Genomic DNA, 24,884 nt, shown 5'->3' with positions numbered 1-24,884 from the left:
TGCAATTTTTTTTTTTTTAGTCATCTGGAGGCCTTCGTTCGTCCTCTTTCATACAGCGAGAAATCACAGACTGGTCAGTTTTTGTTTGTGTGTGCAACAAATGAAATGGCAACAAAGGGGTGAAAGAAAGTTTAGTGTTTGTCTCTTTATGTATTACACAACATAATATTTTCACACAGTAAATATAATAGCCAATATACTCTCTAAAAATATAATTTTATATTCTGTAATGTACTCCTTCGTCTCTTAGTAGGGAGACACAAGCTGCGGATGGATGAAAGGTTTCGGATTAGACGAAATTAGGGTGAAAATCACACTATGAAATTGAACATACAGTGAAATTTGTGAGTGTCCTTTATGGAGCAAACACACTATGGGTCAATATATTATTTCTGCTATATGTTCTTGTAATATATTATTTGTATATTTACATCTCTCGCCGGCTCATTCAACCCTTTTCTCGCTAACTGGTCCCTTCCTCCTTATGGACGACAAACATCCAGAACTTTCCAATCTCAATATTTTCACTACTCTCGCTATGATTATAAGCTAAAGGCAAATGTTGGCTTATCTTATGTAAATCAACTTTAAATATCTTTCTAACATATTAAGCTTTTTTTTTTTGCTCTTTGAACATGATATAATTATCTGAGTAAAGGGAATGCATACAGTGCCTCTACCTGAGGAACAGTGACTGTCCTGCCCTTTAAGTTTGATTTAAAGTTTTTCGAACATGGGGAGCTCATGGCGATGTTGTGTCATTGTCTTAATGAATGATATGGGCTTTAACATCAGGAATACACATGGAACAAATATGCAGCTACATGTTAAAACAAGAACCGGAGTCATACGTGTGAGGTTTAGATTAGTTTTGATTTCTTTTCATCGAGTTTAAACTTAAGTTTCAGTTTTGTTTTTCTTTCAGGTAAGTTGTGTATTTACAGGTTTTAGTTTCACTTTATTTCATGATAGTAGTTTTCAGTCTGTCAGTTTTTGGTTATTTGGCCATTTTGCACATCTGAAGTGAAGATAGAGACAAAATTAAGCTTTTTTCTATAGTTATCTGTCAGCGTTTGTTTGTGACATTTTCAAAATTTCTGAACCCCCCCACCCCCCCGAAAATATTTGCCATTTCATTTTGCTGTTTAGTTTTGGAGGCTGGGTTTGTTTAAAACTGTCTTAATATTCCTCCTGGGTGGATTTAGTCTTTGTTTTAACAATAACAACCTTGACTGACACTCACTCACACACTCACTCACACACACACACACACACACACACACACACACACACACACACTTGCATAAACAGCATCACAGATTGAACAGTGTAACATATAAGACACATTCTGAACTGACCCGCTCAGTGTTTGAATCGAGGGTAAACTTTGGCGCTCTCTCTTTTTCGCTCTCCTCTCACACACACACACAAACACACACGCAAACGCACACACACATACTGTTGATCCGTCTCCAGATTTCTTCTTCTAATGTCCTTTTTTCTTCTCCCGTCTCCCATCAGCTCTGGAAACGGCGGCTAAGGTTGCATCGCTACTGATCTGATTGGTTGCTTGGTCGGTGGCTGCCTGCGCGGTCGTGTGTTACAGCGAGTTTTAGTGCAGGATGGGTAAGGGGTGGAGGAGGAGGAGGGTGCGTATGTGTGTGTGTGTACATGTGTATATTGTGTGTGTGTGTGTGTGTGTATGTGTGTGTGTGTGTAAGGGTGGGGGAGTAATGGGGCTGGTCAGAAACGGTTGGTCAGTGGTTGATTGGAGTGCCAGGAGTGAAGAAATCAAGGTGCAAAGATCAGGGCTCGGGGTCGCCACCTCACACTTTTTTAGGGGGAGGAGCCAACTTGATGATCTCATCTTCAGAGGGCTGGCGGATGATGTCTTTTAAAAGGGAAAGGGTGGGATTGGAGAAAGGAGAAAAGAGTGAGCGAAAAAGAAAGAGCGAAAGATCATAAGAAACTGACACCAAGACACCAAGTTGTAGACAAAACAAGTAAAAGATCTTGTAATATGCACATTTGTAATTGTATGTGTGTGAATGAAGGTTATGTGTGTATGGATATAGAGCAAAAAATGAAAAATGTTGGTATAACAATATTAATCATTAAATTGATGATGAAACTGCACAGACAGAGGAAAACGGGAACAGGCAGTGATTTAGAGAAGATGTAGTTTTATGTTTCACCACTAGATGGCAGAATTTCTCTTTCATAAAAGTGAGAACAGTCACAGACATTGTTTTGTCCAAATAGGGTGAATATCACCTTGGTATTTTAGGAAACTGATACATTGATCTAATCTGTCCCAACATGCTCTAGAGATTAAACACCTCGAGTGTGTTACCTTTGTATTTCTTGGCAGAGGGGATGCGTGTGAGCTTGGTGTCGATCTCGTCATCCTCTGAGATCTTGAGCACGGTGGTGCGGTACTCGATCACCCTCGTCAGCAGGTCTGGTCGCCGTGAAATCTCGAAGATGTGCTCGATGTACGACAGATTATCTGCATGGGAGGTGTTGTTAATAGGATCTGTTCACTGGAAAGGGCTCAAATTCATGTCAGATATGTTTAATCGTCTGTTTTTAAGTGCTTTAGACGTGGAATCGTCTGTTTCTTTGTGTCTCTCACCCTGAGCCAGCTTGTCGTTCTTCTCCAGGTAGCTGAACCACTCCTTGGAGGAGGTGATGTTGTTGCTCTGGTCCTCGGGGATGTCTTCCTTGCAGGCTGACTTGAGCTGCTCCAGGTCCTCGTTGGTGATATTTTCAGACAGATCGCTGAGCAGAGAGCTGTACTCCGCCATGGTCTGGTAGAGAGAGAGAGAGAGAGGAGAAGGGAGAACAGTTAGATATATTGACTAAAATACGGAGGACTTTAGAGCGAGGCAATCGAAACTAAAAGGGAGAAACACAGAGCAAAATATCCCAGAGTTGTTAAAATTGCTCAGTCTGCCCACCTACTTCCCAGACTCCAGAGTGGAAAACAGTTCGGGAGTCTTAGCTAATGACAATAGCATACTGTCGGGGTGGGATTGAAAAGCACACAAAAACACCAGGAACAGAATATTTAAACAGGTCAGCCCTTTTCCTTTTTGTTTTTTTTGTAGATAGCTGTAAGACAAGACAGGACAAAACACTTGTCTTGCACCTTAATTAGGAACGTTCCCACAGGGAGGATCTATGCACACAGAGAAGGACTCGGCGTTCAGCACGGAAACAAGGAAAAGCTTGTTATTTTTTATCCACTGCCATTTCTTACTACAAAGGGAAAATAAAATGTACAACCCAATTCTTAATTTAAGAACATTCTCAGGTTATTGCATGTGAATTATTTATGTGTGTGTATGTGTGTTAATAAGGATTGACAAATCTTCAAATAAATGATCCTACTGGTGATATTATTTTTTTTTTTACAGTCAACAAATTCCATGAAATCATCAAAATGAAAAAAATGTACAGATTCAAGTATTACAAACATCTGATAGCAATAGCGTATTGCCTAATGACATAAAGTGACAATGTTAGTGGGTGATAAAGGAAGAAAAGGAAGAGATGAGAGGGAAAAAACAAGTTCTTGTTGAAATTGCTTTTCATCAAATCAGCTGAAGCAAATGTAATGTAGTGAAATGTAGTGACTCTCTGCCTCCCTCTAGTGGACTGATTGACGTAATAAAGTCCTATTTTAGTCAGTTTATTCTGTGTGCTGGAGGATAGTCACGTCTGCATGTCTACACATAATAGCAATATCACCTACATTACTTCCTTTATAGTTTCACTTTTATATACTGTTGTTTTATTGCCAGATTGATTATTTTATTCTATTCTTATTAAATATATTTGTAAGTACATTGTGCGGACGGGTCTCCAGCTCAATTTCTTGTGCATAATGAGTTCTTTTATAAAGAGTAAAAAAATATGTGATGCATAAAAGCAAGTTTGTTTAATCAATTTCATGTTGTTGTAACTTTTAATGAAACCAGTGAGTCCAACAATTACATGGAAAGAAATGCTCTGTGCTATCATGTCTCATTTTACATGTTTGAATAACTGGTACTTTACACTTTTGATACAGAAAGTAACTTCAATTGGTTTTTACTTCTACAAAGAGATACAGATCAAGGTCGGGTTTTAACATTTAGAGCTGAAATGGCAAAAGTGGTTGGACGATTCAGTAAACAGGCATGCGGTGGTCGAGGATCAGGCTTGCATTAAGGAATGAGTTCTGTCAAGATCGCAGGGTTCAGGTTCTCCTCACAAAAGACTGGCTATTTGTCTTTCTCTGTGTGTGTGTGTGTGTGTGTGTGTGTGTGTGTGAGAGAGAGAGTGTGGTGTGTGTGTGTGTGTGTGTGTGTGTGTGTGTGTGTGAGAGAGAGTGTGGTGTGTGTGTGTGTGTGTGTGTAGGAGTATGTGTGTTGGCATGCGAGTTGTTGTTCAGAAGCAGGCTGCCAGTGAGAAACTGAAGAAACCACAGTGAAAGAGAGACAGAAAAACAGACAGAGTGATTCAGACATGTTGTGAGGCCGTCTGCTCTGTTCAGCTGGGTCAGTTTAGAAGAAAATACATCAAGAGGCAAAACAGGCGTTTACAGTTCATGTACACTGTGTTACAGACTGTGGCTTATATCTTGGTTATCAACATAATCTGGGTCAAGCTTTTCATATGTTTCCCTAATCCAGATCATCATCTATATGCATCTATACATTAAAAGAAGAAGGGCAGCTGATATTTTTAAAAGCTTAATAACTTTGTTGTTTTTGGACATTCATTATATTATTTTTACTGGTACTGGTGACGATACATTCAGAAGATTGTCATGGTAGCAGATGCTTATTGAACTGCAAAAGCCAAAAATGAAGCCGAAAGGTAAGCACATGCCTTAAAATATTTTTTAAGGCTAAACTATTTTCTGTATATTTAGATTCCTTATTCTTGACATATAGGAGCTAATGAATATTACTATTGTACAGTAATTTTTGCTGACTCTCAAGAGAGATCAGAGGTCAGCTTCACATGTAACAATGGGTACTACAATTATGGAGGTCTCAAAAAAATAAACAATAAAAGTTGTCTAGAAAAAAGGGCGACAGGGCGAACCAAACCAAAAACCAACTGTAGGTGCTGTTTCCAACATTTCCAACCTCACAGCTAATTAAATGACTGCCTCTGGATTTCCCGGCTATCCTGTTTTTTTTTTTTTTTAGATCTTAGTCAGTCCTCAGTGAGTTTAGTGAGGGGGCAGTTTATGTGGAAATGATTAATATCACCTTAAAATCTGCACTTGATCTAACTGGAATCTGATGTCTTGCTCTTTCAGTAACTTTAGGGAGCGATACAAGTCGCAGGTTAATCTCCCTGTTTGCCTGTACGCTATAAAACATGCACACCCTACAGTAGAAACATGCATCTTCACACACGCTCTGTTATTTCTTTAAAAAAAAATCTCTTTCTGTGTCACACACAGCAGCCCCAACCCCCAATCCCTGGCATCCATGCAGCTGGCGAGAAGCTGCCGCTCAGTGCAGTGCATCATGGGCACTGGCACGAGGCTCTGTCTGCCTCTGATCCCCTCAGTCTCATCACAGATAAACACGCCGTACAGAAAGCCCAGAAGAGCTCTGTGATGAGTGCGGTGACCTATATAACATAGCTGTCATTACCTGCAGCTACCACCAGAGGGCCCCCATTCGCCATGGAGCATTAACTACGCTTAGCTTATTAAAGCATGAGCGTCTCGAGGTGTAGAAGTACTGTCTCTGCTTAATCGTCTTCAGCCTGCTCATGGGAGCATATGGATAGGAGATGATACTTTACAGCTGAGCTGCAGACCTTTGATTTGTCATAACTTCTTCCTTAGAAAATATGACAAACTAGTATCTTTAGTAATGGAAAAAAACAAAACTTTGAATCAACCATAAAGCAAAAATAAGCCTCTTGAGTAATTAACTGGTGTCTTTACCTCACCTTAAACTGAGACAGAAAAATAAGTCTAGATGTAGTACTGATTAACAATGACAAATCAGCATGAGATGTATGAGATGATGCAGCATATAGGAGCAGATATGGGAGCTGTGTAACCGTTTCAGACGCTGATTAAAGGTTACATTTGTTTGCCTCTTCTCTAATGGCTAATGGTGGCATTTGGTTTGGTCTGATCCACGATCGCAGCCTCAGAGCACAATGATGACAGAGCATTTTTACTGTGTGTGTGTGTGTGTGTGTGTGTGTGTGTGTGTGTGTGTGTGTGTGTGTGTGATGGAGTGTGTGTGTGTGTGTGTGTTATTTCAGTCTTAAATGTCACATTCATCTCCTCTCTAACCAGAGCAACTTGCTCAATCAACACAAAGCGCTGCGTGGGAGAGAGCAGGGATATGCACCTTAACTCAAATGAATACAACAAGGGTCTGAATACTGTGTGTGTGTGTGTGTCTGTGTGTGTGTGTGTGCCTCCCGTCTCCAACTGCTAGTTTGTGAATCGTGAGTGTGCACGTTTGCATGCATTTGTGTGCACTCAAGTGAATGTGTGTGTGTGTGTACGCTTGAACTCATGAGCTTGTGTGTGTGTGTGTGTGTGTGTGTGTGTGTGTGTTTGTGAGAGGGAGGCAGACTGAAAGAATGGGTGTGTGTGTGTGTGTGTGTGTAGGTCCCTGTACCTCCTCTCTCGACCCAGGCCGCCCTGCCTGCTCTCTGTTTTGCACCACAATGGACTGGCGCTACTTTTGTGTACTTTTAGAGGAGAAGGGGGGGTGGGGAGGGGGCGGGACAACAATGGATAGAGTGGCTACATTTAGTGTTTCTCTCCCACCACCTCCCTCCCAACGCTCTCCCTCTCCCTGCCACCTTTAACTCTTTCTCATCCATGAAATAAAGCTGGCTCTATTAAAATAGGCAGTCTTGGCCATGTGCCACACTTTTTTTTGGTCTTGTTTTAAAGGAGTTTGAATAATGCTGGTGGGCATTATGAGCAAAAACAAAAGCTAGAGGAGAATTATTTTACCTTCAAAATAAAGCAAGACTAAAAAAATGATTGAAATATAATGAAACTAGATTCTAGTTAAGCTAGAACAACAAATTCAAAGTTAGGTCAGTAATTCAGCTACTTCTTGTTGATCCTTGTGTTTCTTATCTGCAGGCGATCTGCCAGTTAGCATTAACGACACACAGACTGATCCACAAGCAAGATCAGTGTACTCACATGGCTCACATCTATTTCAAGATATATATATTTTCAACAAATACAAATAAAGACCTCAGATTAATGAGAAAAGTAACGTTAAGTGTATTTCTCTTGTAATAATTCATTAAATAATTAAAACATCATTTAACACTTGTAATAAAGAAACATTGTCAAAATTATAACTTAAAACATATCTCACACTTGTAAAGGCAAAACTAACTTAAATTTCTTTTTTTTTCTTTTTTTGGCACAAATGGGCTTCCATACACAATACATACATATTCACTGACAGGTTTTTCTGTTCATGTTGTCAGATAAATAAATATTTATTTTTATTATAACCCTCCCTAGCTTTTAACTGTGCCTAACAAATATAAAAAAATGATAATATATATAATAATAATAAAAAAAACCCCAGTGTAGGCATTTCACTTGAAGTCTCCATTGGTTAATGTTGTTGTGGCTTTTAAAAAAATCATTATTTCTTCTCATCTGTATAAAACACTTTGACTGTGTTGTGTTTAAAGTGCTATATAGATAAAGGTCAAGTTGAAGTTTTTGGTTATTATATGTTTTCTAAGGAGTTTTTTTTTTGGCACAAATGGGCTTCCATACTCAGTACAAGCTTTCTCAATGACACGTATCTTTGTTGCTGCTGTTGGATGAAAACCTAGGTGAGTTGTGAAATCTCTGAAATGGGTCATAAGTGAGTCATTCCCTTTTAACCAAGGCAAACAGTAATTCCTTGGCAGTTGTATTAAACGCTCAGCCAAATCACCATATTACCGTTTATGCAGTCATCTGACAACATAGACAAAACAAACATGAAAAACATGACAATGAATGAAACTAACTGAATTTTTGGCTTCTGCTGTAACGAGACAAAAATGAGTCAGAGACTAAACAAAGTTAGTGTAACGACGTAAGGCCAAAACAGAAACAGAAAGATGCATTTTTAAATGTATCTGAGATAGCGTATTCATACTGTAGTAAGAAGAGTCTGTGAAATCCCCTCTAACTATTGCCTCCCCCTGCCCCCCGCCCCCCACCTCATCTTCCTCCGCCCCCCCCGCTCGCTGCTCGCTCTCTGGGACGAGCCTGACACTGCTTCCATACATAGAGACCCACTGTGCATCACATTCTCATGAACACAAACATGCTTTTGTCTGCTTGTTCCTCTGTCTCTGCTGCCTCAGTGTGTGTGCGTGTGTGTGTGTGCGTGTGTGTGTGTGTGTGTGAGAGAGAGAGAGAGTGAGACAGAGAGAGAGAGATGCCACTGAAAGTCTAATAACAAATTTAGCTTTATGTTAAAATTGAAGAAATAAAAACAGGTTTCTGGGGCAAGGGCAAAGCAGAGAAAGAACAAGGGAGAGAAAAACACACACACACACACACACACACACACACACACACACACACACACACACACACACACACACACACACACACACACACACACACACACACGAGAAAAAGACTAAATAACTGGAGAAGTGTAGATAGAGAGATACATTCTGCTGCACGGATGTTGCGTTCAATCATCCAATTATAAACTGTTTAATAAATGCCTGATTGAATCACACTCCATTTAACTGGCCTCTAAATATGTATCATCAATGTGTGTGTGTGTGTGTGTGTGTGTGTGTGTGTGTGTGTGTGTGTGTGTGTGGGTTTGAGTATATATATGGAAGGTTTTTACTGACTAAACATTTGGTTGAGCAGTAATAATAAATTCAAGTTGTAACCAGTCTGCAGGGAAAGATTTGTGGTTTTAGGTGCAGTGAGGTGGAAATCCCTTTTTTTTTCTTTCTTACTGGTTTCTCTTTCTGTTGTGAGCATTTTTCTAGTTTATATTTTACACAGTTCAAGTTCTTTTCAAGTATTTTGTTTTGCATGTGAACGATACTCCAAACAACTATGTGCAAAAGAAGCCCCGCTGCTCAATCAAATCTAAGTCATGCTACATGTCTGGTAACTATATGCCTATATTTTTGTTTGATGATGAGCTGTAGCTGTTATTGGCTAGCTCGAACTGTTGCATTGAAGTACAGAAGACAAAAAAAATAACCACATGATTTTGTTTCCTGTTTGCATGCAGACACTTTGACTTACAGTTTGCAGTTTGTCTACACAGGATGTGTTCAATCACCACCAGTTAGAGCCCAACCCATCGCTACAGTTATGTGTGAAGTAAAACGTGGCTCATTATGAAAACTGTGTAGATATGTGTATTGATTAAAGGGGATTTACTCCACTTGAATACTTTAGTATGAGTTACAATTAAAGAAAAACTCCATATTTAACTTATATTGTTCTGATTTTGAATATTTTTGTTTGTATTTGTCTGTTTTTCATTATTATATAAGTTTTTAGGTTGTATGTTTCACTATAGGAGAGTCACCTGAAAATGTTAAAATAAGTTATTGTTTTACTTTCTTAATCTCAACAAATCTGCATGTGTTACTTTTCTTGCATTGTGTTTTTTTCTCTTTTTATGTGCAAATCAAATAAAATAAACATTCATAAATTCCTCGAATTCAATCTGAAATATGAGAGTGGACAACATGAACAACCTTAGCAACAACCTTAGCAACAAAGGCTATGGAACAAATGGTTTCTTTTGACTTATGTTCATCTCATATTTTGGGCTTCTGATCATGTTTAACATATTTATCTAACATTATAACAGTATAAAAACCACAAAAAAGCATGATATGTCCCCAATAATATAGCAAATCTGTTCCATTACAGTGCGTCTAATTAATTAACCTCCACAGTTTTCATGGTGTTAATGGATGCCAATGCTGGCAAGAGAAGCTCCACTTCCTCTCCGTGACTAAACTGTCAAGCCCCTCCAGCTCAACCATAGTCTGCTTTACATTGTGCAATAAAAGCCATTATCCATCCAAGCTTTTTATTTTTTCTCCCCCTCTTAATTTTTACTCCTCAGCCTTTTCTGTCATGCCATTCATTCATTTAGCTCCATGTCTGATTAGGAGAGGGTTGTTATTTTTTTAATATTATATAAATGTGGAACAAGCAGCAAACACTTGTACTTGTATGGCGAGTGGACAAAGCAGCAGCTGATCCGTATACTGTATCAAATACATGAATGCAGTCCCGAGGCAGACTGAGTACAAATAAAGATAATGTCAGGTGCTTCGGTCTGAGAGCTGTGACGATATCTTACCTCAGATCTATTATTTTATTTTCCATTACAGCCCTTGTATTTCACAACACTTTCATCATTCTGTTTCCATTTCAATTGCACGGATACTCAACCTGCTGAGTGCTTCTCTTTTGTCGAGGGCAAACACACACACAAACACATAGATACACACACACACACACACATATATGCACATACATGTACATATATATACCACAACCACCAAAACTCCATTCACCCTCCACACCAATGACGTTGCCATGGAGACCAGGCCTGGCTTTGCCTTTAGGCCTGGAGACGGTTACCTAGCGACAGGGCAGAGACCCCCCTCCCCACCCCCCCTTCCTCACCTCACTACCCCCCTACCAACCCCCCTCAACCCCCCCCCTTCAGAATAAAAGCCCCCACCAGTATGACTGACGAACACAGTTGACATGAGTGGAGCTTTTCTTTTATACACTCAATTATCCCAAAATGTATGTCTATCTGCAATAGTGCAACATTTCACTTTGTTCACACGGTGTAACGCACACTCACACATACACACACGCACACACACACAAATACATGAGTGAGTACAAAGAGACTATAAGAGGGTGCTGATCTCTTGACTGCCACATCGTGACAGTCATATGATCAATAGACGCTGCTCACGCTCTACGCAACTCCTTTCTCCTCTGTCTTTCTTTCTTTTTTTATCAAAGACACACACACACACACACACACACACACACACACACACACACACACACACACACACACACACACACACACACACACACACACACACACACACACACACACACACACACACACCTCACTGGCCAACTGTGCTGGACTTCAGTATAAAGACAAGCCTTTAGATTTCACCATGGCAACCAAACCACCGGGATAGCAGCTCAAAAATCTCCCTGACAGAGATCTGGAAAGAGGAACAGACTGTGTTGTTTTCCATATAATACATCCAGACGTTGTGTGTCTGGTTTTCCTAAGACAGTCTCTCTTTCTTTCTTTTCTTTTTTTTTTACCCCCCTCTTAAACTCCATCCCTCCTTCCCTCTCAGATTTGGTCCTTTTGTCTTCATACATCTTTCTCTTGGCTCTTCTAACTCAGCTTTTCTTCTCTCTCTCTGTTATTATACTGCACATCATGTTAAAAATACTTAAAAAAATAGGTTTACATTATTTTCAAATCATAACATCATACTCACATATCTTCTATATATACTGACAAAGTTATTATTCCTCTGTTTTAGTAACACATACAGTCAAAAGTTCAAATCCAGTAATGAGTACACTTTTGACATTTGACTTTGCTGGAGTGGTTTAAAAGTTGCCACACTGTGACTAATTCATGCTTTGGCTGTGGGTTGTTGTTTATAGACTAAAAGCAAATATAAAACATTATTTAATAAAAACATAATGAAATCTAAATAATATGGGATGTTTCAAGATTTCCAGTGTAGGAAGTGTTGATATATTACTATACTTATTACTATAAAATAAAAATTACCCTTATTATTACTTTTTTAAATTAATTAATTAATTTATTTTTTAGTTCATAAACTGCCCTAAAATACACGCGATTTCATCCAATCGGATATCTTCAAATTATTAATTATTACTATAATTAACCCTCCTGTCGTCCTCCCGGGTCAAATTGACCCCATCTCTCTTTTGACTGTTCCTTCTTTCCTTCCTTCTTCCCTCTTTCTTTAATTTTTCCTTCCTCCTTTCCTCCACCCTTCTTTCTTTGCTCCCTCCTCCTTCCATCCTTCCTTCCTTCGCCCTTTCCTCCCTCCCTCCTTTCCTTCCTTCCTTCGTTCTCTCCTAAATCCCTTCCTCTTTTCATCCTTCCTCCTTTCCTTCCTTCCTCCTTTCCTCCCTCCCTCCTTACTCCCTCCCTTCCTTCCTTCCTTCCTTCCCTCCTAAATTCCTTCCTCTTTTCACCCTCCCTCCCTTCCTTCCTTCCTTCCTTCCTTCCTTCCTTCCTTCTCTCCTAAATTCCTTCCTCTTTTCATCCTTACTCCTTTCCTCCCTCCCTCCCTCCCTCCCTCCCTCCCTCCCTTCCTTCCTTCTCTCCTAAATTCCTTCCTCTTTTCATCCTTACTCCTTTCCTTCCTTCCTCCTGTCCTTCCTTGACCTGAGGACAACAGGAGGGTTAAAATACTGAATCAAAAGGTATTCAATAAACAATTAAATATATAACAGAAAAACATTGTACACACACACACAACAAAGAATACTTTAATGCACTAAACAGTCAAAACTACTCTGGTGTGTTGAAATGCATGACGTCGCATCATTAAATGCCACACACCTCCTCCTTCCTCCTAATTCTTTCTTCTCATTCTTTGTCTGCTCCTGTCCTGTTCCGTCGTGTTTTACTCCGACAGGCCGAAGACTACAAGCAGTTAGTCTCCATCTCCTTCATTAAATCTCTCATTAAATATACCCTGACCTTTCAGCACCTCCCTCCTCTCTTCCTCTCCTCTCCTCTCCTCTTCTTCTTCTCTCTTTCTGTCTCTCTGTGTTTTTTGTTTCACTCACATGGGCTGAGAGGCAGAGAGAGTAGGAGTCCTCTTCCCACTCTCCATCTTTAAAATCTCTCATGAAACTCACCCCCGACTTCACAAAAACAAATCTGCTTGGCTCTCCGTGTCTATTCTCAATCAGCATGGCACTTATTCCAAAAATAAAATGAAATAAAAAAGAAATTATGTAATTACCTGATTTCATCTTTCAATATTTCAATTTCAATTTCGATTTTTTTTTTTTTTTGAGTGAATTTAAATCTCTCTACTCTGCACTGTATCTCTCCCTCTCAGTGCTGCATACAGTCTCTCACAGCATATCTGCAGTCTTGCAGGAGCAGCAGGAGGCGAGGGATCAGAGAGTGGGAGGCAGAGGAGCTCACAGTTGCGGGTCGTAGCAAATGTCCGCCTCCAAAATCTCAGGTCAGAAGTCTCTCCTATCCAACCACGGATACAATTTTGCATCCCTGAGTGTGTAACTAATTGCCTTTTTTTCTTTCAAGCACTGACTTCATCCCACATGTTTTGCTTTGGGTAGTTTTTAAACAGATTTTGGCTTAAAATCAATATAAAAATACACTGTAAAAAATGTGGTTAAAACAAGACTCAGTAGCTGTTATTGGTGCTAAGTTGAATTTAAATTTATGTACATATTTGTCCCCCATCCTTCTGTTACTATTGGACTGCTGCCTAATGCTGCAGAGTTTTATTTATTGGGATGACTACACGCATTAAGGACAATAAGTGAGGGGTAAAGCATACAGTTTATATATAAAGGCTATAACAACATCCACACTATTACATTTATTATGTCTGTGCAGCCAAGGAAAGACTGTTACTGTGTGATGGGTTGAGTGCAAACTATCAGCTCTAAGTATATTTTCCCTCAGTGCTGGTATTCCCCACTCTACTTAAACACATGGACAGTGATCATATTACCATATGTGCAGCATGCGTTACATAAAACGTTCACCATCATCTATAACTTTAATCACATTTTTTAAAAAGGTCATTAAGTACGTCTCATCCGTTTGTCTTTAAAGCTGCTGTAATTCATATTTTTTATATCTACCATCGATCACATGGCTACTTGCATGTGAAAGTGGTTGTTCGTTGAGAATTAGCTCCCTATTCTAAGGAAATAAGGAAGAAAAAGAAGACAGGAAGGAAGGAAGGAAGGAAAATAAGACATGAAAGGAATGAAAGACGGAAGGAATAAAGGGAGGAAGGAAGGAAGGAAGGAAGGAAGAGAAGAGAGGAAAGAAGGAAGGAAGGAAGGAAAGAAGGAATGAAGAAAAAGAAGACAGAAAGGAATGAATGACGGAAGGAATAAAGGGAGGAAGGAAGGAAGGAAGAGAAGACAGGAAAGAAGGAAGGAAGGAAGGAAGTAAGGAAGGAAGGAAGGAAGGAAAAGAAGACAGGAAAGAAGGAAGGACGGATGGAAGGAAAGAAGGAAGGATGAAAAAGAAGACAGGAAAGAAGGAAGGGAGGAATAAGGAAAGTGGGCCAGATTGGACTCCTCGGCGGGCTGGATCTGGCCCACGGGGCGCATGTTTGACATCCCTGCTCTGAAGTGAGTCTAAACACTACACGCCTGTTACACTGGATCTCCACAACTTTTAAGTGTTTTCCTGTCCAGCAGACAAAGGTAGTGACAAGCTGGTGGATGTAGTGGAGTATTTAGCACCTAAAAAGCCACATGTGTTTCTCAGGAGATGGTGGAGACCAAAAACAGAGCTAAAAGCAGAGTGAATATGCACCTAGCATTCATCAGGTGGCCTGAAAAAGGGAACATTTCATCCCAAATATATCAACAAAAAAGATAATACTCTCACTGACCAGTTTGTTAGGTAATAAAAATGTAGATAATTCAGTATAATACAAAAGCACTGCAAACCTTCATGAAGTTTATAGTGTTTAGTTTTAATCAGAGACTGTAGTTTATGGTGCTGTTGAACTGTACTGAGAACTACGTTGTAATATATGTTGTTCCTTTTGTCAATCTTATATAAATTTAGCACCTAAAAAGCCACATATGTTTCTCAGGAGATGGTGGAGACCAAAATAGAGCTAAAACCAGAGTGACGATGCAGCTAGCATTCATCAGGTGGCCTGAGAAAGGGAACATTTCATCCCAAATATATAAACAAAAAAGATAATAATACACTCACTGACCAGTTTGTTAGGTAATCATAATGTTTAGTTTGTATTTAATCAGTTGTAGAGAGGAGACTGTAGTTTATGGTGCTGGTGAACTGTACTGAGCATTGTGTTGTAGTATTTTATCCCTTTTGTCACTCTTATATAAATTTGGATAAACAGCAAAAGCACAAAATGTTATAAGAAAACAACATTCATTCATTCAGGTGGTCTGACGTCTGAGCAAAAAAGGAACATTTCACCACAAATATATCCACATATTTGCTAGTTTGTAGATAATTCAGTATAATCCAAAAGCACTGTAAACTTTCATGAAGGTTATAATTTTAGGTTTTATTTGATTGCTTGTGGAGAGATGGTCATTTTGGAGGTTGTAGTTTGTGGTGATGTTGAACTATACTGACTATTATGTTGCAGTATTTTCTCCACCACTCTTATATGAATTTGGATAAACAGTCAATACACAAAAACAAGCAAACAATACAAACCACATACTGTGTTCTGTATTCAAACAGTATGTGTAAACCGCAGCATAATCTCACTGGCTCACAAGCACCAGTCGGATATCGATGAGCGCTCGATGCCACAGGCTCTAAAAAATGAGCCTCTCTGCCTCTCTGCAGGAGTCCGTCCAATAGCAAACAACAAACAGACGCCCCCTGCAGATGGCGGCCAGTCACGGCGGGGATCGACTAGCCCTCGCGGCACATCGGCGTGTAACTGAGCTTTATCCACTGCTGCCACACCGCTGCATCCTGCTGGGCTACAGACTGACTCCACGCTGTTAGCATGCGACTGTGCCTCATTTTTGTTTCTGTGTAGATTTCCTCTCCGTGCTTATTTTGGTTCCTGATTCGTTTCTAGCAGGTGTTTGCAAACCTTCTGTCTAAAGATTATCCCTCCGATCCTGAAATAAATGACAAAAAACACAACCATGCAGGTGGATTTAAGATGAAACCCACGGAGGCAAATCTGTCCTTCACGTCTGAATCACGTCACAGGTCAATTATCTCAAATTAGAAGATCAGAAGTCTTTATTTTTCTAGTGGACCGGATTTGACCCCCTTAGTGGCCCTAGTCTGGCCCCCGTGCCGCATGTTTGACACCCCCCTGACTTACAGCAACAATTACAAGTGTGATGATGTATGTTGCATTTTTAAATATTTGGGCAGATCGGAGCCTTGGAGCAGAGTGAACGTTCCCATGTGGTTAGTCATGATGCGTTTGGGTGCGCCTGGTTTTTTCCTCTACCTATGTGAAAAAGAAACTGAACCAACCCATTCAAATTAACAGTAGCTTTTTAAAAAAACACACTTTATCTCATATAAACCTTAAAATATTCACACTTAAGAGGCTTCAACCATCAAATCTGGGCTCCACATGATTAATCAATTATCAGAATTGTGTCACATCCATGGTGAGCTAATAGCTAATAGATAAGCTAGTCCGCTAATGGTGAACCCGCTCTGTGAGACTTTTGCCCAGCTTTGTAAAACTCACGGTGGATCATAATCGAAGATGACATTTATGTTGCTTGTACAGCGTGTCATTTAAAGTGTAACGCTGCCATCTGGTACACGCATTCACAGACACACACACGTCTCAAATTAAAATACAATCCTGTCATGGAAAAGGTCAAACCCAATGCTCCAAGGTTGCGCCATTCGCCCCCCCCTCTTGTCATCCGCTTCTGTTCTTTCTTTCCTCTTTGTCTCATTTTTCTCTCTTCATCATCACCACAGCTCTTCACTTCCATTCTTCATAGCTACTCTTTCAAGCTTCCCGGTGCTCTTTATGGCACAGACAACAGGGTCGGGCTTTAAAGTCGTCTTCACACACACGAGCATCTTGCTGCCAGGAAACATAAGAGTCTCTTTTTTGACTATTAATCTTACTTTGATGTCTCTCTTGTCCGTGCACACTCGCCAAATAAAAACACCTTGTGTAACACCATCCTTTCTGTCTTTTCCCCTCTTTGAACTGCTCTCTCCTCCTCAGCCTATTTCTGTATCCGTTTGTTTTTCTCTCTCTCTTTCTTGCCTGTTTGTTTTAGCATTGGAGAGATTCCCGTCACATTACCACAGGATTAACCCTCGTCCGGTCGGTCATATTCCCTCACCGCTTCCCTTCCCGTTCACACCACAGGCCTGGACAGCGAAGAGAGGGGGGAAAAAGTGCATGGGATTATGGGATTGGAGAGGGGGGAAAAAAAAGAGGGATGAGAGGGGGGGTGGGGGGGGGATAGATGACGGTGCAGAGAAGGACAGAGAGAAGGAGGCTCGGTCCTCATCCTTACAGACGGCCTTGTGTCCAATGAGGCAGCGAGTCCTGCCAGCACTTATCAGTTCAAAAGCCCAAAGCGAGAGAGAGAGAGAGAGTAGGAGAGAGAGAGAGCGAGAGCAGGAGAGAGAGAGAGAGAGAGATGGAGGAAAGGAGGAAGCGCTAATCTGCGGGAGAAGCAGTGAAGCGCCGGAGAATATAGGCCACTGGCCCATTTTTCATTGAAGAGAAAAGAAGATTTGCTCTGTGTAAAAATAGTGCTGTTAATTCAAATATCTTCATCTTTCTTTAAACAATCCATCAGTTTCTCTTTCATTTTTTAACCACTCCTTTCTCTCGTACTGTGCATGTTAATTATGCCTTTTTCTAAAACTGGGTATCTTCATTTCAGCCAAGATCTGTGTCATTTTCATACAAATAAAGAGGTGCATTGTTTCTCCTTTCTCTATGTTAAACTTGTATCTTTAATTTAAACACTTGTTGTCAAGGAAGGCTTCCTCTGGGAAAATCTGACGCATTTGACCTGCAGGTGACATTAACAGAAGGAAGGTGTTTTTTTGACTGTCAGAGCAAAAGAAGCGATCGTTTTTGTTTAAAAGTAGATGTGATCACAAGAAACAAGGCTGAAGAGACAAAGAAATGAGGAGCCACAGATAAAGATGATTGACTACATTTAGATAAATATCTTACCAAAATATGTAAAACAGATGATATTTGAGGATTAAAATGAGAGAATGTCTTAAAAAAATCAGTCTGACGATATTCCAGATGTTTGCTTTTGACAATAAATCCAATTAATTGATCCTATTACGTATGTCTGTGTAGCCAAAGATCGATATAGTTTATTCCTCTGTGCCATAGAGCTCCACTGTTGTCCAAAAGTGATTAGAAACCCCAAATGTGTGTTAATCCACAGCAAAAAATAGTCCCATTTTAAACATGTTGACTAAAAACCTCAGTGCCCAGCTGTTTTAGCAAATTAATAAGCCTTGTTAAAAAAACTTTTAACAAAAATTGCACATCTCTGTCCCTATGTTTTAATTTTCAGTAGGGATGAATAAGCTTCTGGCTGAATGTCACGGACGGGGTGAAAGTACTGAGATACAGACTAACACATAAAAAGCTTTTCATGGAATTTGCAAACAGAGAAAAAAATGACTCTCAAAAAAATATTTCAAATAGGCCGGCATGAGATACACAAAAGGTTGAATCTGAACGTACATTTCTATGAGCCGAGGACCTTCGAGTGTGATTGTTTCTGTCAAATCGTGTTTCCTTTAAAACACTCAGACAGACAGTTACTATGCAACTGGTTTCTCCTTTTAGTCAATAATTAAGTAAAAGTCAACATTTTTATACACAGTTAATCCTTTCACTGCATCGGCTTCAGTCAACAATCCCATCTTCACTCTGAATGAAACGATGATTATACGTTAAACGCAGAAGTGATTGAAGCTTTGTGCGCTCTGAAGAGGGCTAATAGTGAAAGCTGAAGGATTTTTGTTTAAGTTCTTTACAAAAAAAGAAAAGAAAAGAAAAAAAAGGACGTGACGAGGATTATTTTATAGATTTTTCTACGGAGAGGCTTCTTGGATGTGTTTTCTCTGCCAAGCTGTTATAGCAGGACTGAGACAAAAGTGGATCGTTGGAGTTTTTAAGTTTAAAGGATAATTTCACCCAAAATAAAACTACGAAAGAAAAACATATGTTGGATCTGGGGCGGGTGGGTTATATTTGGGGCTGTGACTTTTGCTATTATTTCATTATATTTGTATTTAATTATTTATTTTATATAGATATTTAATTAATTAATTAATTTATTTATTTATTTGAAATTCTATTTCATTTTATTTATTTATTTGTATAATTATTTACTTTTATTTTCTATTATTATTTCATCTTAGTTGGTTGTTTATATGTATATGTATATACGCCTATATATGTACATATGGAATATATATTTATTTTTATAATATGTGCGTATACATGTAATTTTTTTATTTTTTTCTCTCTTTCTTTCTTCTCTTCTGCATTTTGTATCTTTATACCTTTCCTTAAAACTAAATAAAACATTTGATCACAAAAAAAAGAAAAACATATGTTCACATTTACTTCTAGTGATATCTGCCCATGTTTTTGGGTTTCTAACATGTTCACTTCATTGAAAAATTATGGGTTAGGGTTAGCTAAGGGTTAACTAAAAATGAAATTTGGGTAAAGTGACCCTTTAAGCTTCTATCAATAATCCTAGAAATCATCAAATGTATTTCTTCAGTTTACATAATGAACGACTCACTGTTCAATATTCATATGAATCGTGCAATACCAGCAGAATGTGAATGTTTTATGTGTTTTCTTTTTATAAGTAATTATTTGTTTATTTTTGTTTTTCTTGCACTTTTAAGGACTGCATTTCAATTGTGTTGTACTTCAATGACAATAGAGACATATTCTATTCTTCTAGGCTGATTTATTATGTACACAGCAGGCATTTACATAGATACAAATTCACTTCCAGTAGAATACTCTGAGTCTATGAGCTAATTAGATTTTTGTGCATGTGCATGAACATATTTGCATGTATTTGCTTAATGTATCCACATATGCAGTAAATACTACTACATGTGTGTGTTTAACTATTCACATGTTCACATTTTCCTCCCTCTCATTTTCTCTGCAAGCTATAGAAGAACAGCATCAGTGAGGAGTTTGTGTAGGCAGCAACAATCAATCCTCCCAAGTGACACACAAACAAACAAAACACACACACACACACACACACACACACTGTGGGCACCGTGTCCTGCATACAGATACTACTCAATTTTTGGCATAAGCTTGTGAAGCCAGAGGGTAAAGGTCACTGAGAGAGAGAGAGAGAGAGAGAGAGAGAGAGAGAGAGAGAGAGAGAGAGAGAGAGAGAGAGAGAGAGAGAGAGAGAGAGAGAGAGAGAGAGAGAGAGAGAGAGAAGGAGAGAGAGAGAGAGACCACAGGAGATTTTCAGCATCTAAATTGAGGTGAACTCCATGACCACAGGAAATAAATGCAAAAACAAGAAGAGAAAATGTGAGAGTGAATGCATGTTCAAGAATGAAAAGAGCCTCGGAGTTGGTGTTCAATACTGGAAAGGTTGAGCAGAACGTGCACAGACGGGGAATGATTCATTAGTGGAAGCAGATGCTGCCTTTCTCACACACATGTGCACCAACATATGAGCAAATTCATGCACACGTAAAGCATCATGACAACCTGAGTGGTCAAAGAAAACACAAAAGCCTGAGTGCATCATCCCCTGCTTTTCCTCTGTGATTCATAACAAAATAATGGATAAAATAATGAGATTTATAATCCAAAATCACCAAAAAACAGAACTGAAATGCAGCTCTTACAACTACCTGAGGGTTCAGATGAAGGAGAAAACAAGATGTTTTAAAGAGCTGCAGACAGCGTGTTGTGTACCGTGGAGACCTGGCTGTGACTGACCAGCCGAGGCTTTACTTCCTGCCGTCTCCATGGACACACTTCCTGGCCCCGGCTTTAGGGCAGCGGAAAAAACAGCAGTCGCCAAAAGGGAGAGCGACAAACAGAAAAGGACACAGAGAGAAACAGAGAGAAAAAAACAGAAACTGGGAGAGCAGAAAGGATGGAAAGGAGGAAGACAAGGAAAAAAACAAAAAAAGAAAAGCAGCTGGACTCTCCATCGGAATTAAAACTGGAGCTAATCCCTTCTTGCTTTGTTCACTACCCTTCTTCCTCCTCGCTCTCTAACTCTCCCCCTCAGGCCTCGGCTTTATAAAGACACGTTTTCCAGACAATGGTTCTTGTTAGTCAAACCATGTCCTCAAAAATGTGTGTGAAAGATGCTTCAAACATTTCCACAGGAACACGTTGACAGACTGATAACGTGTTATATACACAAGAGATTGTATTTCAGGTCTTACAAGGAGAATGAGAAGAAGGAGTGTTGGGAATAAGCCGGTACACTTTAACTTTTGATTAGCTTTGGAACAGCAAAAGACACACAGAGCAACATTAGCATATATTAGCGTCATGTTTCTGTACACCTGGTAATTGTTTTCCCCATTTACACGCTCTTTCAAGCTCCGTTTTGGGTTCCACCTCCCCCTGAAGCAAATGTCTGGCTCTTTAGATGCTAAATGATCCTCTACAGTACGTTCACTAGCTAGACGCTAACTGTGTCTGCGATTTGTATAAAACTGAGAGCAACACATTTTTTCCACTAATGATATGAACATGTTAGATATTTCAGACTCAGTTCAGCCTCTGTCTGAAACAGGCCGTCTCTTTAATGCCCCCTCCTGATGAGTCCACTTTGTTCTGAGTGGTTAGCTTCTGGAGGCTACATAAGCAAACGCTAGCAGGGTTTTGTTCATTTTTCTCCTGCTTTATTCAAAATGTAAACTTCTCAAACACATTCGTACATCATTGAGTCTGAATCGTATCTGAAATATGTACAAGTGGACGATGTGAACACCATGTGGAACACTCTTAACAGCAAAGGCTACCCAATGGATGCACATCTGTACGCATACACGAACTATCTGACTTCATCCTGAAGAGGAGACTGAGGTAAAATTGTAATGGTTCAGAGCTGGTGGAAACTCTGGCTTTTTTACTTCCAGGGAGCAGTTCTACATATGTTCACCATATAACATTAAGGGCTCACTTTTGTTGAGAAAAGTTTGAGTCATTTACAGTAAAAATACAATAAAATACGAAATATTGATTCCTTTTGCAGCCTTTATAGCTGTTGATACTGTGAGTACCTCAGCAGCTTGTATGAAATGCTCATGGTCTGAACGCCATATGCTTGAATAACTATATGAATACAAATGGATGCATGTGCTGCACACATGTGCATGAGAGCTCCGGTGCAAGTGAGAGAGAGACAGAGAGGGAGGAGAGAGAGAGGGAGGGAGGTGAGAGTGAGTTACTCCATCCTCTGTCACTGGGGCTGCCCTCAGCTTAATATAAATTCTAAATGGCAAACGCTTCATCGTGGCTGTAGGAAAAGACCAGATGGCCACGAGTAAAACCAGAGAGACAGAGACAGAGAGAGAGAGAGAGAGAGAGAGAGAGAGAGAGAGAGAGAGAGAGAGAGAGAGAGAGAGAGAGAGAGAGAGAGAGAGAGAGAGAGAGAGAGAGAGAGATACCAGATGTGGTGTGTAGAGATGCAGGAAGAGATATTGGCTGCATGAAAGGAAGAGAAATAAAGAAGACTGACAGGGAGGAGATGAAGCTAAATGGGTTAAAGCATGAGCAGAAATACCAGGAGTTAGTTATCGAGTTCCTTCATGTGAACACACACACGAACACACATGAAACACACACACAGCCCTTTGTACTTCCTCTAATCAAAAGGAAAGTCTTTTATTTATTCCAGGACAAACCTCCCGAGTCGGTGACCCTGCAGTGACTGGAGTCAGGCCAAACGAGACGACGACATCACACAGTCACGCAGCGCTCCACCACGATGCTGAAGCACCGCTAGGTCTGATTCACTCCTCCATTAAAATCCTGCTTCCATGCAGCTAAACTACCGTAAACGAGTCGGCAACCTTCAGCACCTGATGATTCAACACAGTCAACAGTCATTACGAGCCGTTTATGTTTGGTTATGTTAAGCTGCTGGTGTCGCTATTAGTGTTTTCATTTCCTTTTCCATTTCGGGAATGGAGCATTTAGAGTCATTTAGAGACATCTGAGCTCAATCTCATGTTATTTACCTTATTAATTCGAATGCACTCAAACTGATTTTTAGCATGAAATGGGGAAAGAGTTTCCTCTGAACAATAAGAGCCAAAAAAAAAAAAAAAGTCAGTCTGTTACATCAGTCTGACAAAAAGCCTTGATTCAAGAACCATTTACTAGCTTTTGTCCAGAGCTATTGACCACATGTTATCTTTTCTCAGTGGAAGGAGTTCGCTCTGTTAATGACATTTTTATGGAGCTCTCTAAATTAACTGAATAAACTCCTTTTAATGATCACAAGATGTCGCTGAAATCTCCAGAAAAAGCTGTCGAGTCATTCTTTCATCCAACATAAATGTGAGAAACATACTTATTTGCTTTTTTCCTGAAAATTGCTGTTCTCCCTACAGTGTTTCCAGTCTTAATGCGAATCTAAGTTAGCATTAAGACTGGAAATAGGGAGAACAGCTACAGTCCAAAAACAATACCATCACCTTTAAAACTCACTAATTAACAAATTATACTTATATTAGTTTAATTCCTACAAAAACAGAAGTACAGTATAAACACAACAACTCTGGTTTTACAGGGTTCTGTGTCGGACTTTCTAAGCTAAGCTAACTTTCAGCTTGTTGTAGCTTGATAGTTTCTGTCCAGACATGAGTTGTACCATCTCCTGTAAGAATAAGTGTATTTGAACTATTCCTTTATGAATGAACCTTCATACTTAATCTATAATCAAGTTTCAACAGTGATTGTGTAACAGAGATTTTATACAAATAATTCTACTTTTTGGTCCATTTTGGTCCAACGAGTATTGATCGCCAGCTGTAACAAACCACTGCAGAACAACTGGTATCAATCCTTGGACTTAATGAACATTATCATTTAAAAATCATGAACATAATGACTCACATAACGGCCATCGGGCTCTTCATCCAGGTAACTAACTAGCTTCAGCTACACATCGAAGTATGCTAATGGGTATCATTATTATTATGTGCTACAGGTTTGATGATGAAAGATAATTTTGTTCTGATTATTTTCTCACTTTATTCATTTATTGTCCAAGTAGAAGTTCTCAGTGAGGGATCAAAAAAAGTATTTTTAGGGCTGCCACTAACAATTATATTAATTTTCAATTCTGCCAGTTATTTTCTCAATGAACCTTTCCGTCTATAAAATGTCACAAAACTGTTAAAAAAGAGGAAAAGAATAACAATTATTATTATTTAGAGCTCATAGGGACATGATTAAAATGATTAAAATGATAATGTGATTATCAAATTAGTTTGTGTTGATTGACTAATTGATTCATTGACTAATCATTAGTGTTCACTGCATTCAGACGTTTATTCAGGTGAAAGTATATTAAGTATTTGCAGTATATTAATGAGTAATCTTCTGTAGATCGATTTATTGATTAATTGACTCGTTGCTTAAGCCTGTTACAGTACTACATCGCACATAACAGGAATAAGTAAGTAGAACAGTGTGTCTAAGTATAGTTACTTGAGTGATTACATTGCACAACTAGAGACTACAGTACATAACGAGCCCAGCTGTTAGATTTCACAATTTACGACAGATAAAGCACATCTGCATTTGATTCTGGACAAGATGCGGTGAAGAGAAAACCTTCATCTATTAATCAACTGACTGTCGCACACAGCAAAGAGACAACAGACAACAGACAACAAATGAAAGAGATTTATACAAGACGCATTGCATCACACATACTGTATGTTGGTACGGGATTATCCGACATCAATCCTAACGTCACAGAGCAGGTATATCCCATCCTCTCAGCCCTAATCTCATAGCATAAGGGAATAATACCATGTGCTGCCAGT

At 39.4% G+C, this 24,884-nt stretch overlaps 1 protein-coding gene across 1 annotated transcript in view; it reads right to left on the bottom strand.

The window, feature by feature from the left end:
• Window positions 1-1,182: 1,182 nt before the first annotated feature.
• The window catches only part of LOC128383814 (astrocytic phosphoprotein PEA-15), a 50,000-nt gene continuing 26,298 nt past the window's right edge, over window positions 1,183-24,884 (bottom strand). Inside the window, exons 2-5 of the mRNA XM_053343402.1 lie at window positions 2,636-2,810; window positions 2,354-2,509; window positions 1,260-1,891; window positions 1,183-1,227 (exon numbers count right to left, since the gene is read on the bottom strand). Coding sequence (XP_053199377.1) covers window positions 1,827-1,891; window positions 2,354-2,509; window positions 2,636-2,807 — 393 coding nt within the window. The 5' untranslated portion in view covers window positions 2,808-2,810 and the 3' untranslated portion in view covers window positions 1,183-1,227; window positions 1,260-1,826. The remainder of the gene's footprint in view (window positions 1,228-1,259; window positions 1,892-2,353; window positions 2,510-2,635; window positions 2,811-24,884) is intronic.

The sequence above is a fragment of the Scomber japonicus genome, chromosome 22 (genome assembly GCF_027409825.1).
Source record: "Scomber japonicus isolate fScoJap1 chromosome 22, fScoJap1.pri, whole genome shotgun sequence".
Classification (NCBI taxonomy): domain Eukaryota; kingdom Metazoa; phylum Chordata; class Actinopteri; order Scombriformes; family Scombridae; genus Scomber; species Scomber japonicus.
The sequence above is the reverse complement of the archived record's forward strand: the minus strand, read 5'-3'. Positions and strand labels throughout refer to the sequence as shown.